Source organism: Martes martes, assembly GCF_963455335.1.
Source record: "Martes martes genome assembly, chromosome: 11".
Lineage (NCBI taxonomy): Eukaryota > Metazoa > Chordata > Mammalia > Carnivora > Mustelidae > Martes > Martes martes.
Window position 1 is genome coordinate 71,090,813 of NC_137899.1, and position 16,175 is coordinate 71,106,987.

Genomic DNA, 16,175 nt, shown 5'->3' on the forward strand with positions numbered 1-16,175 from the left:
TTTAATAAACATATAATGTATTTTTATCCCCAGGGGTACAGGTCTGTGAATCGCAGGTTTACACATTTCACAGCACTCACCATAGCCCATACCCTCCCCAATGTCCATATGAAAAGTCCGTTTAAAGTATCTTCTAAACAAGATCAGACATGTCTATGCCTGTGAACCTACTTGGTCAGGGAAATGGTTTAAGGTTGACATTTATTAAGTAATTTTGATAACCTGATCACTTTATTTATCCAAGAAAACACACACACTCACACACACTTTATCCTCAAAATACCACGTATCGGAAAATGGTGTTAACTAAGTGTGCATCGCAAATGACTATCTGTTTCCTCTATTTAACCAAGAACTCTGTGTCAATTGTAACCCTATATTAGCATGGGGATTTGTGTATTTATTTTGAAAAAAGACTTCTGAGGCCCTAAGAAATCAATTTAAAAACTTTCAAACAACAATACCTAATCCTTACCTCTTGATACCTGGAAACTCCACCATTAACCGCAGCATCTATAACTCCATTCAGGCACATGGTCAAGGGATTAATATTCTGCATCTGTCTTGTCTGACACTGACTAATCAGAGTCTTCAGCTGCTGATTCTTATTTTCCAACACTTCAATTGCATTTTCCAGAGGACTCATTTCTACCTGAGAAGCAAATGCACATAAACATATTTTGGCTTTTGTGACACTTAAGAAGAAAGTAGATTATCCATGCTCTGAATTATCTGTGTTTGCCCTTGGCTCCAATCAGTATCTCCACCAGGGGCCATACAGTAGACTAGACAAGGATGTGGAAGACAAATCAGCTGTTCATTCAAAGGTCTGGAAAGTGAAGGTGATTATACTGAGTGGTTGAAACGTGGCAGGGATAATCAACAACCATCAACCCTATATTAGCACTGCAACAAGCCGTGTAATCCTTAAAAGAAAATCCGAGGATCTCATGTCTGTTAAAACTCATTTTTCTTTTCTTTTGAAGGACTAAATATTCAGGGGCCCTGCATATTATTATCACCTTTTTAGTTGCTTACTTAATGCAGAGCATCACAGGAGATACAAAGATGCATTTACAAATCCTCTGATGTCAAGGAGTTTCAGCCCAGTTGGAAAGATGGGACATATGCCCATATGGACCCCATATGCACATATAACAGCACCATAAGGTGGCACAGGATGGTACTCGGTTGGGAGTTATGGAAAATAAGATAATCGTATATGCTGTAGGATCTATTTGTTGAAGAAGAGCCAAACAGAATTACAATGATTTAAAAATTCTAGGTTATATGGGGAACCTAAATGTGAAAATGATGAAAGTGTTCTTCAAATGTTGAACATTGTGGCCATTACTGTCATTGACATTCTCTTCGAAGAGAAGGTCTGCCAAGTTCTTAGCTGTAAAGAATTCAAGCTTACAATAAGCACATTTAAATATTGTTTTTTTTCAGTTAAGGAAACAAATTAGATTTTTAAAGGTCACTTACATCATCTTCAAACAACACTGCAAAGTACTAGACTAATTTGACTATGTCAAAATTAAGATTATACATTCATTAGGAGACAATATGAAGAGAAGGAAAGATAAGCCAGAAAGGAGAAGATATTTATAACATATAAAACCGTCAAAGAGCCTATGTCCAGAATATATAAAGAACTCTCAAAAACAAATAAACTGGCAAATAGCAAATGACCCAGTAAAAAAAATGAACAAAACACCTCATGGACACTTTACAAAGAAAGAAATCCAAATGGCCAGTAAATACATGAAAATGTGTAGAACCTTGTGATCAACAACAAAAATAATACCACAGAAATATACTACTAAACACTCACAAAATGACAAAAAAAAAAAGGACAACAGCAAATGATGGTGAGAATGTGTTACTAGACTCTCTCAATTTTGGCTGTTGGTAGTTCAAATCGTTTCAATCACTTTGGAAAACAGCCTGGCATTATCTACTAGAGTTAATGATTTCTTTACTATATTTCATGGTCCTACATGCAGTTCTGTGTAGGCATATATCTGGAAAAAAAAGTGGAATAGGAGATGTGTGTAGATGTGTGTGAAGAAAATATGTGTACAAAAATGGTCATAAATGTCTCAAAAATCCCTGTCTGTTGATAAGAGAATGCATAAATATATTGTGGTATGTTCACACAAAGGAATAGTACCTAGCAATGCAAACAAACTTCAGTCACAGGTAATAACCTGGACTAACATTACAAATAATACTGAGTGACAGAACCAAATTAGAATATACACACTATGATACTGTTACATAAAGTTTGGAATCAGGCAAAACTAAATTGACTTCTTTCAGAGAAACAAACTTAGAGGATCAACCAAGGAAGGAAACGGATACCATAAAAGTGAGGACAGTGGTGACGTAAGAGAAAGGGAGCGAGTTGTCACTAGAAAGGGGTACATGAAAAGCCTCTGGGGTGCTAGTAGCAATGTTCCCTGACTGAGCGCTGGCAAGTGGGTATTTACTATTTATGACAATAAACAATTGTTTTATAAGCACAAAAGCTGAACCAGAAAGTAAAAGGCTGAGGACTTGGATGGACTGAAAGTTAAAAAGACATCTTAGAAAGCAGGACAGCGGTTGGCAGGGGCTGGGGAGGAGGAAGAGGGGAAACGTTCAGTGGGTATAGGGTTTTCATTTTGTGAGATGAAACTCAGCTGTTGCGTAAGAATGCACACATAGTTAACTCTGTTGTACTGTACACTTAAAAATAATTAAGATGGAAAATTTTATATGTGTTTTGGCCAATGGTAAAAAAAAATCATGCTCATTTTTACAAATTCAAATTCTACTAATATGAAGAAAATTTAAAAAGCAAACAAAATGGGAGAATTGTCCAAGATGGCAGAGAAGTAGGAGATCTTAGTTTCCTCTGGTCCCAGGGATTCAGCTAGTTATCTATCAAATCACACTGAACACCTGTGAACTCAACCGGAGATCTAAGAAAAGAATTGCTGCAATTCTACAAATAGAAAAGCGACCACTTTCTGCAAGATAGGAGGTGCTGAGAAGCAAATCTGAGGGGATATTTTGGAAAATAAACTGGGGGAGGGGAAGCCTATGGAGCTACTGGAAAGTGACATAGCAGGTGAGCACAAAATCAGAACTTTAAGAAGTCTGCTATGGTGAAGGACGTCCCTGCCTGAAAGCAGGGCAAAATCCTATGAGGAAGAGTGTGGTCTCAGGATCCCCGGAGTCAAAGGAAGATCGGGTGACCAGTGGGGCAGAGCTCCCAGGCATTGGAGCAGGGAAGCCGGCTGTAGTTAGCAAGCCTAGGAGTGGGCTATGAGCTCGGTGCTGCCATATACCGCAAACAGCAGCACAGTCTGGTGACTGCTCTCTGAGCAGGGGCCCAGCAAGCAGCAGAACTGTGGTGAGAACCCCCTTCCTCCCCTGGGGAGGAGTGGTGCAAGTACGTATCACAGGAGTCAGCAGGGTTTGCAGACTTGAAAAGGGGTCGCATACCTGAGGTCGAAACACTCAGTCACAGGTTGGGTGAGCCCGGAGTGTGGGTGGAGACCAGGGAGACAGGAGTGACTGCTTTTCCCTGAAAGTGCACTGCAGAATGGCACCCTGAGCTTTGGGTTCTGGTGCTGGAGATTGGGAAGTCGCCATTTTCATTCTCATCCTCTAAAGCCGGCGCAGAAAGCCTTCAGGGACCAAAAGTCACTTTGAGAAGTCTGGAGCCACTTACTTGGCCTGGCCACTGACAAGGGTGGTATAATACCGCCCAGGGAAAAAAGACCTGAGAATCAGCACAACAGGCCCCTCCCCCAGAAGGGGCCAAGACCAAGTTTACTGATCACAGAGAACTGCAAAACTCCAGTGGTAGGGGAAAACAGTATATAGAATTCATGGTATTTTCCCCATGATTCTTTACTATTTCAATTTTAATTTTTTTCTCTTTCCTTTTCCCACTAATTTCCTACTTTATCAACTCCTTTTAAAAAATCTTTTTAAATTTTCATTTTCAGAGTTACATTCTGTACTTTTGTTGCATTTAATTTTCTTTTTGTATATGTATGTTTTTCTTTCTTTACAATTTTGGGATGCAATTTCTTCTAACAAACAGACCAAAATACACTAAGGATATAGTGTATTGCTCTGTTCTGTTCACTTGTCTGATTATATTCTCTTTTTTTAAAAAAATTATTATTTTATCTTTTTTGGTTTCAGCTCTCTTCTGATTTGTTTAGTATCTATTTCTCTGGGGTCATTGTTGCCATTTTAGTATTTTGTTCTCTTGTTCATCTATTCTTCTCTGGACAGAATAACAAGATGGAAAAACTCATCTCAAAAAAGAGAACAAGAGGCAGTACTGACTGCCAGGGACTTAAACAGTATGGATATAAGTAAGATGTCAGAACTAGAGTTCAGAATAACAGCTACAAAGATTCTAGCTGGTCTTGAAAAAAGCATAGAAGACACTAGAGAATCCCTTTCTAGAGAAATAAAATAGCTAAAATCTAACCAAGTCAAAATCGAAAAGGCTATCAATGAGAGGCAATAAAAAATGGAGCTACTAACTACTAGGATACGTTTATCCTAGTAGTTAGTAGAAGACAGAATTAGGCAGAAGACAGAATTAGCAGATATAGAAGACAAAATTATGGATAATAAAGAAGCTGGAAAAAGATAACTACTAGATCATGAGGGGAGAAATCGAGAGATAAGTGATACAATAAACTGAAACTATATTAGAATAATTGGGATCCCAGAAGAAGAGGAAAGTGGAGGGTGGGGTGGGCAGAAGGTATACTAGAGCAAATTATAGCAGAGGACTTCCCTATTTTGGGGAAGGAAACAGGCATTCAAGTCCAGGAGGCACAGAGAACCCCCTTCAAAATCAATAAAAATAGGTCAACATCCCACCATATAATAGGGAAACTTGCAAATCTTAAAGACAAAGAGAAAAATCCTGAAAGTGGCTCAGGACAAGAGGTCTGTAACCTACAAGGGTAGAAACATTAGGCTGGCAGCAGACCTGTCCACAGAGATGTGGCAGGCCAGAAAAGACTGTATGGAAGAAGAAAACACCTCCAAATAGCCAAAGGAATGTTGTAAAAGAAAACCAAAGCTGGTGGCATAATAATTCTGGACTTCAAGCTCTATTACAAAGCTATAATCATCAAGATAGTATGGTATTGGCACAAAAACAGACACATAGATCAATGGAACAGAATAGAGAACCCAGAAATGGACCCTCAACTCTATGGTCAACTAATCTTTGACAAAGCAGGAAAGAATGTCCAATGGAAAAAAGACAGTCTCTTCAACAAATGATGTTGGGAAAATTAGCCACATGCAGAATGAAACTGGATCACTTTCTTACACCATACACAAATATAGACTCCCAATGGATGAAAGACATAAATGTGAGATGGGAACCCATCAAAATCCTAGAGGAAAACACAGGCAATAATCTCTGTGACCTCAGCCACAGCAACTTCTTGCTAGACACATCCCAAAGGCAAGGGAAACAAAGGCAAAAAAGAACTACTGTGACTTCATCAAGATAAGAAGCTTTCGCACAGCAAAGGAAACAGTCGGCAAAACCAAAAGAAACTGACAGATGGAAGAAGATATTTGCAAATGTCTTTGAAGATAAAAGGCTAGTATCCAAGATTTATAAAGGACTTATCAAACTCAACACCCAAAGAACAAATAATCCAATCAAGAAATGGCGAGAAGACATGAACAAGTATTTCTCCAAAGACACACAAATGGCCAACAGACACATGAAAAATGCTCAACATCACTTGGCATCAGGGAAATACAAATCAAAACCAAACAATAATATACCATCTCACACTGGTCAGAAAGGCTAAAATTAACAAGTCAGGAAACCATAGATATTGGTGAGGATGTGGAGAAAGGGAAGCCTTCTTACACTGTTGGTGGGAATGCAAGCTGGTGCAGCCACTCTGGAAAACAGTATGAAGACTCCTCAAAAAGTTGAAAATAGAGCTACCCTACTACCCAACAATTACACTACTAGGTATCTATTCCAAAGACGCAAATGTAGCGTTCCAAAGGATACAAATGCAGTGATCCGAAGGGGCACCTGCACCCCAGTGTTTATAGCTGTAATGTCCACAATAGCCAAACTATGGAAAGAGCCCAGATGTCCATCAACAGATGAATGGATAAAGAAGGATAAAGAAGATGTGATATATATGTATGTAATATATATATGTGTTACATATATATCATATATATTATGTATTATGTATATATGTATTATGTATTACATAATATATGATACATATGTGATATATGTGATATACATGTAATACATATGTAATACATACATATATATCAACAGATGAATGGATAAAGAAGATGTGGTATATGTGTGTGTGTGTGTGTGTGTGTGTGTGTGTATACGCACACATACATATACATACACACATACTACTCAGCCATGAAAAAGTGAAATCTTGCCATTTGCAACGATGTGGATGGAATTAGAGGATATTATGTTAAGGGAAATAAGTCAATCAGAGAAAGATAATTATTGTATGATCTCACTGATATGTGGAATTTAAGAAACAAAACAGAGGATCATAGGAGAAGAGAGGAAAAAAATAAAAGAGGAGGAAATCAAAGAGGGAGATGAACCATAAGAGACTCTTAATCATAGGAAACAAACTGAGGTTTGCTGGAGGGGCACGGGGTGGAGAGATGGGGTAACCGGGTGGTGGGCAGTAAGGAGGGCACATGATGTAATGAGCACTGGGTATTATATAAGATGGATGAATCACTGACCTCTACCTTAATGATATAAAATCAAATCTTAAAAAGATTTTATTTATTTATTTGAGAGAGAGAGAGAGAGAGAAGCTGATGACCTGCTGAACAGGGAGCCTGATGTGGGACTTGATCCCAGGACCCTGGGATCATGACCTGAGCCAAAGGCAGGTGCCTAATCAACTGAGCCACCCAGATGTACCAAAAATATATATTCTTATCTAGCATTCAACAAATGCCAAAAAGAAAAATTAACCCTAGTATGATCATTTTTTATCAGTTATTTGGAAAGATTAAAATAACACAACACCCAGTGTTGAAGGGTTGTTGGGAAAATGGGTATTCCCAAGAACAGTTATCCCCACCAGACAGGACACAAGGTGGTACATGCCATTGTTGGCCCATGAATCAAAGGTTAAATTGTGGACTCATTAATAGATCAATTCACTTTTAGGGAGATTATTCTAAGGAGACAGTCAAAGAAGTGTACAAAAATATTGTGTAAAAAGATGTTCACTGAGGAATTATTTTCATCTAGTCCCCAGATTGTGATCTTTAAATCTTGTTTTCCACTACAAAGATGCAGGAGTCATTGGAGAAATGGTTGTTTTAAGGTCTGGGGTAGGGGGTGTGTGAGTGAGTGAGCATGGAGTATCTAGTCATCCCACTAAGCCAGGAAGGCAGCTGGGAGGAAGACCTTAAAGCAGCTGGCCTGTGATTCATTCACTCTCTTTAATGGAGGAGAAAATATCCTTGGGGGATAGAAAACAAGGCAGGTGATTGGGTCTTATCCCCTTGTCAACTGAACCTTCAAGTAAATATACTAACACAAATTGTCAGGAGGATGAGATAGTATCTGTGTCCTCAGTGAAAACTGCTTATACTAATAACACCCAGAAGCCAGGAGACATGATTTCCTACAGAATGTCCCAGAAAAGTTTTATAACTCTTTGAAGTACAAAATGGAATATTTCGTAATTTAAATGTACTCCCTGGACGAGGAATCCCGTGACTCCTACTTGGAGACTCCATCTATTCCAAATAATTATTGATGTGGGAAAGACAGACCTGGAGGACAAGGCTTGAGGTCTCAGATGTCTCTCCACTTCATCCGAGGCTCCTGACTGCCTTAAAGTTATTAGGAAAGTTTGCTGCTGATTCCCACATCTGATTTGACAACCCAGTTCTTTGTGTTAGCTCTGTAACAACTACTGGGATATTATCAGAAAGACTCCAAAGTCAATTTGAAGAGGCTCCCAATGGGCAAAATGGAATAGCTTGAAAAATTAATAAGAGTAATAGCTGCAATGGATTAAAAAAAACATAAATCCATGAATTACTAATGATACTAATAACAAAACCAAATGAACAAAAACTTCTCTGGTTATTTCTGTAGCATATTATCCTTCCTTTGCTATACCTCAGGGTAATCACATAGTGGATGAGGGAACGTTTCTCATTATAGAAGTGTTCCAATGAATAAACAAAAAGGGAATGCTAAAATAGCACCATTTTGTGATACCTAATAGAGTAAGACCATCACCATCGGTGGCTGCCAACACAGCAACAAGAAGGAGACAACCAGAAGCATGTAACACCATCTATGAAGTATTCTTGCAAAAAAATAATAAAAATAAAAAATCCAAAATAACAACATTGTATCAAGCCTCTCAATCTAACTGCCAATTTACAAAAAAATATAGGGACAAAGAAACACGTTAAATTACCCCGAAGGCTCAGTCTACAAATTGCAAGGCAAAAAAACCCCACAATTCAGGGAGAACCTATAGATCAAGAGAACTTTAGGAGACCTCTCAACCCACTGCAATGTACAGCCGTTATGTGGATCTGAATTCAAACAACAAATGACAAAAAAAACCAAAACTCATAAAATAAACAGACCCTTGGTGAAGTGTGAATGCTGACTTGATATCTTATGTCAAGAAATTACTGTTAATTTTTTAGATGGGATAATGTATGGTATTGTGGTTATGTTTTTTAGTTAATATACGTAATTATTTATAGATGAAATGATATGATGTCTGATATTTACTTTAAAATAATCCTGTATAAGACAGGATGGTGCTGGTAAAACAAAACTGGTCTTTTTGATAGTCGTTTAAGTAAAATTATGGGTAAATCATGTTCATAATATATTTTCTTTACGTTTATATGATACAACTTAAATTTAAAAGCACAACACTGGGTGTTGTGCACAGAAATGACTGCAGGGGGTTAGGGTAGAAACACATGACCACTTAGGACACTATTGCAGAAATGAGACACTAGATGGCGCTATTACTGGGCGCTGGTGAAGAGGAGTCGGATTCTGCAGACATTCTGAAAGTAGAGCCAGGTGATTTTCTGATGGATATTATGTGACATGAGAAAATATTCTCATTATCTGTAGCTGGAGTTTAAAAAGTCATCATATCTTTCTTTTGTAGTTTTAAAATTTTGTTTAAAATTTTTAAAAGGAGCTTACTTATTAACCAGAAAAAGTTGATTTTTTTGTTTGTTCTCAAGATAATAAGAATTACTGAAAAAAACAGTAGTTCAAAGGCATTGTTATCTTTCAAAGAATGGGATAATATATTTTGGGGCTAAGATTTAGAGAATAAAGGCCCATAATCTCATCTAAAACCTTTGATGCCAGATGTTTCACAATTCAGAAAATTTCAGATTTTAGAAATGTAATATACAGCACGTGGAGTCTATTATGTAATCCTCAAACAGGGTCTGGGGAAATTCTCTTTAACCAAATGCATTAACATTTCTGCAGTAAAACATACGAATATTCATACTAAGCAAAATAAAGATCATAAATGGTCTTACATCAGATCTGGTTAGGCTTATTACCAATGGAGTTTGGAACTGGACTTAGGAAAACATCTTTTGGTTTTCAGAATCTTTTAGATTTTGGCATTGTACATAGGAATTTCAATTCAGGTTGGCATACATTTATTTAGTACCTACTATGTGCCCCTGATCTTGAGGGCCTTATACACCATGCAATGAAGCAGTAAATCAGCAACTTTAGTAGAAGGTGGGGACATTCAGGCAGTAGGAACAAGAGAAAGACATAAGGTTGTTATGAGTGGGCTGTGTTCAGAGAACAAAGTAGTCCAATTTAATTTGTTCTGTTTGAAAGAATGTAAGATTATATATTCTAATAAAGTAGGCAGCTGATGTTTGAAAGGTTGTATTTTGTCATGCTTCTTTAATCATCAGCACGGTACTTTTTATGAATATTGTGTGTGTGTGCATGTGAGAGAGATGGGGGCGGGGGAGGGGGAGGTTGGGGGTAATATTTCAAAGGTTAGGACCACTGGTGAGGCCTCAGAGAGTTTAACATTCTGGGTACTAAGTAGCCGGAGAGGCTCTCTGCATCATTAATGCAGTCCGAGATGACTAAGAACGTTCTGTGGGCTGGGCCCATTCAGCAGGAAGCATAATAAGACTTTGAGACTGTTCAGCAGCCTCCCCTCGTCCATGGAAGGTACCAGGGTATACCATGGAAGCAACCAGCTTTGGGGACCCTTGACTCAGACCCTCCAAGAACAGGACTACATTGAGGCAGTCTACTGAACTGAGTTCTGTTTCTTTAGGAAGCCACGGGAATTTTTCAGCACTGTAAAAGGAAAATGCCACTAAATCCTCAGCTTCACTGAACATGATAAGATGAGCGGTTTCCAAGCTTGGAAGGCCGTTTGGGCAGGAGCTGCTCTTACGAATTCAGTGACAGAGGAGGCTTGTTACCTCAGAAAGAAAGGGGTTCAGTGGTATTTTCACAACTGTCGTGGTTTTGATCGGCTACAGGATACGGCAGTCTCAGGGCTTGTTTCAGTCAAGGTGTATGTAGCAAGGGAGGGAGGATGGTGCTTGGTTGCTGCCATCAAGGTGCTGCCAGCCCGAGGAGCGACACAGGCAGCAGCTAGGTCTCACCCCAATACAGCTGCCATCAGCACCCAAACGGGGGCCTTTTTAACAAGCTGAAGGGTTCTTGGGTGCTGTGGTTTCCAGGTTCTAGAACACCCTTTGGTTTCCAGCTGGTGTTCATCCAGGACGTCTCAGTGAGACTCACGCAGTGCCTTCCCCCCACTGCCATCAGGAGCAGCACGGAGCTAGCGCACGTCAGAGAGCGAGCCGGGGCCCAGCACCAGCCTCACACTGCCTGTCAGGAAACTGAGCTCAAAGAGATGGATGGGACTGGCTTTCAAGGTGGGACAATCTGGGTTCCAGCTTATCTTTTCTCAACATCTCGATGCTTTTAGCTTCTGGTTAAAACTTGTAAGAAGAGGGGGAGGGATACATACCTTATAGTTTCGGTAGGATGAGGAATGATTAAATAAGGCAAGGTAGAGAACCTCTTCCCAGTGGCCTACAGTAATTCGAATTCCAGCTCTTTGACTCAAGGGCCTGCCGTGTTTCCATGCTGTGGTCATAGTTCTCTTTGAGGAATGCCTCTTGCTGGCTGGACTAGGATAAGTCACGTTCCCCTTCAAGCCTTGGTCACAGGGGTCAATACCATAAGCATTCACTACCTTACTCTGCGTGCCTCTGGGGACTCAGAGTCAACAGCAGAAGCAATTAATATATGGCCTGACTCCCGCTGAGCAAGTGTGATGGGAAAGTACTTGAGAATGAGCTCTGATGCTTACCACTTCACGCTTTTCCACTTCAAACCAGCGGGAAATTCCAGGTAAACTCTGCACCAAGTATAATGATGTTCTCTCCACCCAGAGACTCTACGGAATACAAAACAAATTAAGTCCCCAAGTGTCCTTTCTTTCTAGTTACTGAGCTATGACTAACGTCAGCCATTCAATTTGGTCAGGTTTGCTTATTTCTGTAGGCTTTTCTTTAGTATCCCTTCTAGCCTGTGGGCAATCCCTTCATACTCGTGAAGCCGTCACAGTTAAGATACCACTGACGCTGTGTTAATCATTCCCGTTCTGTGCTGCTGGACAATTTTTCCTTCACGGACTACATGGTCTACTTCAGACAGCAAGCTTAAAATAGAGTAATAGGCTACCATGTTACTTCTTTTGCTGGTTCTTTCAAATTCCAATGTAAACCCCCCTCACTCCTTAAGGTCTTGCCATTTTTATCTGGAAGGGGTAATATCAACAGCCAGTCAACACAGGTTTAGTCAAGAGCCAGTCAACACAGGTTTCCATCCTCACGGAGGAAAGGTCCATGAAGAATCACATAGACCCATCTTTCTATTTTAAAGAGGAAGAGGCTAAGCATCAAGGAGGCCATGTGACCCCACCCACCCTGGGGGATACATTCTAGTTCCCAGACCCTACCTACTAGAACTTCCGACTTCCTCACTGTGCCACATTTTCTCATGCCCATTTCAACTGCCATCATCCAGGAGGATCTGTATTTAAAGAGCTGAGGCTTCCTCTGGCCAGGAGAGCACCTCCATGACACATGAAGCCACAGCTGCCTTGGTCCTTGGTAAGAGTCACTGTGGATGACAGATTTCTCTTCTGTCAATCCCATTTCTGTGTCTATGCCTCATTTTTCTCAAGAGGATAATAAACTTCACAAAATCCCTGAAATAGTGCCACTTATTCCAGAACAACAGAAAAATGGGGGGATTTCTTCGTGTCAGCCACAATATACTGCAAGGAATATGGCAGAGTCCCCGTAACAGCAGTTGACAGTGGTGACAGGAAGGTGAGTGGCCAGGGAAGGGCTCAGGGCAAGGAGAAAGGAATGCTTGCAGCGCTGGGGGAGAGCAGAAGGAAGCAGGCAGGCACAGCAGCCGGTGGGAGGAGGACAGCACTTCTCAGAGGAGGTGACACGTGAGCGGAATGCTGAAGAGTGAGTAGGAGTTTGCCAGGCGGAGGGAGGGGGGAGCACGGCAGGCAGCAGGAAGCAGCCCGCGCAGAGGCCTGCAAGAGGCTGGAGAAAGGGAAAGGGCGCAGCAGGAGATGGAGAAGAGAAGTTCAGGGTTGCTGGAGCCCAGAGGGAGGGTGGGTGAGTGGGCTGTGGCACAGATGAGGCTTCTGGAAGGGCACTTTGGTGCCAGATGCCGAGGGCTGGAAGCCCAGGAACAAGGAGCCAGATTTATCATTATTTTCTAGGGGGACTGCTATACCACTGATAAAGTGATGGCCATGAGGAAATGTGCTGCAGCAGAAAGTACAAAGGAGAAGGTTCTAGAAGGTGTGGGTTGTAGTGGAGGGTCTGCGGGTAGTTCGAATGTGCCTGACTCCAGTGGATCTCACACTTTCTTTTCAGTGAACACAACTGCAATGAAAACTCTATCAGAAACTAATGATCGTTAACTGGTTTTGTGGGACACAAAGAAAAACGTAAGTCTCCAAAAGGACTAGAAAGCGATCACGAATCTTTTCAATGACATCCCGGTACGGTCTTCCAATAGTTTCTTTGTCTTGATAGGTAACCCATCAGACCTCCTTGCACAGAGGACTGCTCTGTGTTGAGGCCCATCGTGACGCTGCAGAATGACCCCAGCTTCCCCTTCTGATTGCCAGGCTGTGCCCCATTCCTGGAGCTACTGCTGGGAACTGACACACAGGCAGAGGCAATGAGGACAGTTAACATCAGAGGATCTCTGCTAACAGTGTGAGGAGGACCTTTTCCAGCTTAAGTAGAGACTCTGTGATGAAGGGAGCTAAGCCAGTTAACCCACAGCAATAGGTCTGTTTTGCATTCTTTGTAGGGGGGAATACTGTGACTAACCAGGGATCTACCTGGTCTCACTTGGTCAGTTATCAAGGAAAGAAGAGATGATGTACCCGCGGCACAATGCCCCAGTAGGGCCGTGAGCCAGCCCAAGAGAGCTCCAGAGGGCAAGGCTTATTACAGCTACTGAGAATGGACAACTCTGTACATGCAGGGAGTTTGTGGTTTGCTTTCATTCCATGTCTTCTCAGAAGTCCTAATGACACACCATTCTCACCAGAAAAAGCAGAAGATCGCACGGAACTCTTCCAAGGTAACAGCCGTCTACCGAACTGCTTCCTGTCTCAGAATCTTCGTCTCCCTGTCTGTCAAGCGTTTTTTACTCACTGCAGACTACTGTATCTGAGAACAAATATCCTGTGATCCCCACAGTTGGTTCAACATGAATGAGTGACAGGACTGAGCTCAACCGTGACATCTCAGAGATTGGTCGGAGGGCCACCAGCACTGTCACAAAGAAGCTGATTCCAGGCCTTCCTCTCAGACCTACTGAGTCAGGATTCCTGAGCTAAGAACTCTGCTTGGTTAGAAAAGCACCCCACGGCCCTCTGATATACCGTTGAGTTTGAGATCAATGAGACTCAATGATTTCTGGTCCCTTTTGGTTCTATCACTTGACTCTATTCTGTGTAAATACTTATCGTGGGCTTGTTCCAAAGAGCTCATAGGAAACTGTATATAATAAGAACGCACGGTACCTTGAATTCATTTTCTTTATCTTTAGTGCCTTTGTGAAATGGTCTGTCATAGCGGAATTTCCAGATGTGATTCACTTTATAGAAACTTTTGATGTTGTCCGGGACACCCTCTCTCTGCAGGACCTCTTGGCTCTCCGGGATGGGAGTCACGGCATAGATCTGCAAATCTAGGATTAAAAAGTCAAGGAGGAAACCCGACTTGGCAAACGCCAAGGAAATCTGGCTTGAGCTGAGCTGTGGCAGAGAACCGAGGCTGGGTAACAATCTGGTGTTTCCCCTGGGTCAAAGTCATTTAAAAAACCGCCAAGAAGGTGCCAAGAACTCAGTTCATAACAAATCATTTCTCAAACTACAGGCCTTGAACTAGTTTTAGGTAGGTGATTCTGACAAAGTATCTGGTTAAAATGTCCATACCTTGCGAATTTATTTATCACTAATTTTTTTTCTTCTTTCTTTTCTTGGTTGGGGGGTGGGTGGGAATGGCTTGGATCTTAGGTACTCAAAATTATATTATTCTAAACCTTGTTTAAGAGACAATTTTATCTTTAGTCCATGCATGGCCCCTCTTAATTTAATGTTTGTTTGTAAAATAATGTATAAATATCCATGCAACCATGACCAAAGACAGTGGCCAGTTCTGACAGTGATTTATATTTACCTGTGTGATGATCTGTGTCTCCAGCCTTCCCACACTTGTGGTATCACTCTCCCAAAGCTTGTACTGATAAGCAGAGTGTTTTTGTAGTTGATATTTTAAAAAGTACATTAAAGGGGTATCACAAGAATCACTGAACACTACATCTAAAACTAACTGATGTACTGTGTATTGGCTAATTGAATTTAAATTTACATTTTAAAAAAGGGGGTATCCTATTTACTTGTATATTTACCTTCTTCTCTTCTCATTCAAAGAAGGATAGCAAAATCTTTTCCCTTAATTTCTTGCTTCTGCTGCATTTTGTTTTCTACTTTGAAATGGTATCCATGATTATCAATGGGCCTTTCTTGTCTGCTCCCAGATCTTAAGTTAGGGAGGAGATAAAAGCATTCACGAAGGAGTGCTGGGGTGAATTCCCTTTGTCTCCAGTGCCTGGGTAATTTCGGTTGAGTTGTTCGTATTTAGATAACGGAAGTGTCAATTATATAGCAGTCATTAAAGGCTGTCCAAAATGCCATGGCCAAGAATTCCCCAAAGATATTAAGGTACCTCCTTCTCTGCACTTCCTTCCAGAATAAAAATATCAAGGGAAAAGGGGGTGAATGATATGTGCCGGTAAATCTTTCCACAGAATATGTTGGAGGAAAATTATTCTAAGGGAAATCACTAAAAGAAGCTTTAAAAGCAGGGTGGAGATAGGGAAAAGTTTTAATTAAAAGGAAAAAAAATTCTTTACCAGAATCCTTAAGGGATTTCCTTTCCACTGACACTGTGACAATAACTAGAACAATTCTGTTCAGAAGGAGCTAAGCTAAAATCAAGATGATGAAAGAGGGAGAGTGGGAACACAGCAAAGGGACCAGAGGCTTTCCTTGCAGGAAAATGCTCTGCGGCTAGCGGCCCATGGCTCTAACTGCAGTGCAGCCCGTCTAGGTGTGGATACACTGAGCTTCCGCCTGGAAGATGGTCTCGTCGGGCTGGTTGGCATGCTGCATGGCGATGGCGTGGGGGAACTCATTCAGCATTCTCTGTTGGAAGGCCTCCAGCCTTTCGTAGTCATGCCCTCGACACACAAACTCCTTATTCTGGAGGCGAAATAAACAAAGAATGAGAGCGACATAATTGAGTGCATTAATTACAGGGAGAAGCCAAAAAAGAAGACCCAGGCAGGAAGTGAGCACATGCCTCACATCTATACACTGTAACAGAAAAAAAACAAATGCAAAACAAACTGTAAAATTTGCCCAGATATGAAAAATGAGGGGCAAGGATCAGGAACTTTGCTCTCTACTGCTTTTGGTCAGAGCCGCCAGCAC

General features: G+C 41.0%; 1 protein-coding gene across 1 annotated transcript in view; it reads right to left on the reverse strand.

Annotated features, from left to right (window-relative positions):
* The window catches only part of DOCK4 (dedicator of cytokinesis 4), a 422,803-nt gene that overhangs the window by 17,238 nt on the left and 389,390 nt on the right, over positions 1–16,175 (reverse strand). Inside the window, exons 40-43 of the mRNA XM_080818711.1 lie at positions 15,803–15,944; positions 14,202–14,368; positions 11,442–11,528; positions 476–652 (exon numbers count right to left, since the gene is read on the reverse strand). Of these exons, the coding sequence (XP_080674837.1) occupies positions 476–652; positions 11,442–11,528; positions 14,202–14,368; positions 15,803–15,944 (573 nt within the window). The remainder of the gene's footprint in view (positions 1–475; positions 653–11,441; positions 11,529–14,201; positions 14,369–15,802; positions 15,945–16,175) is intronic.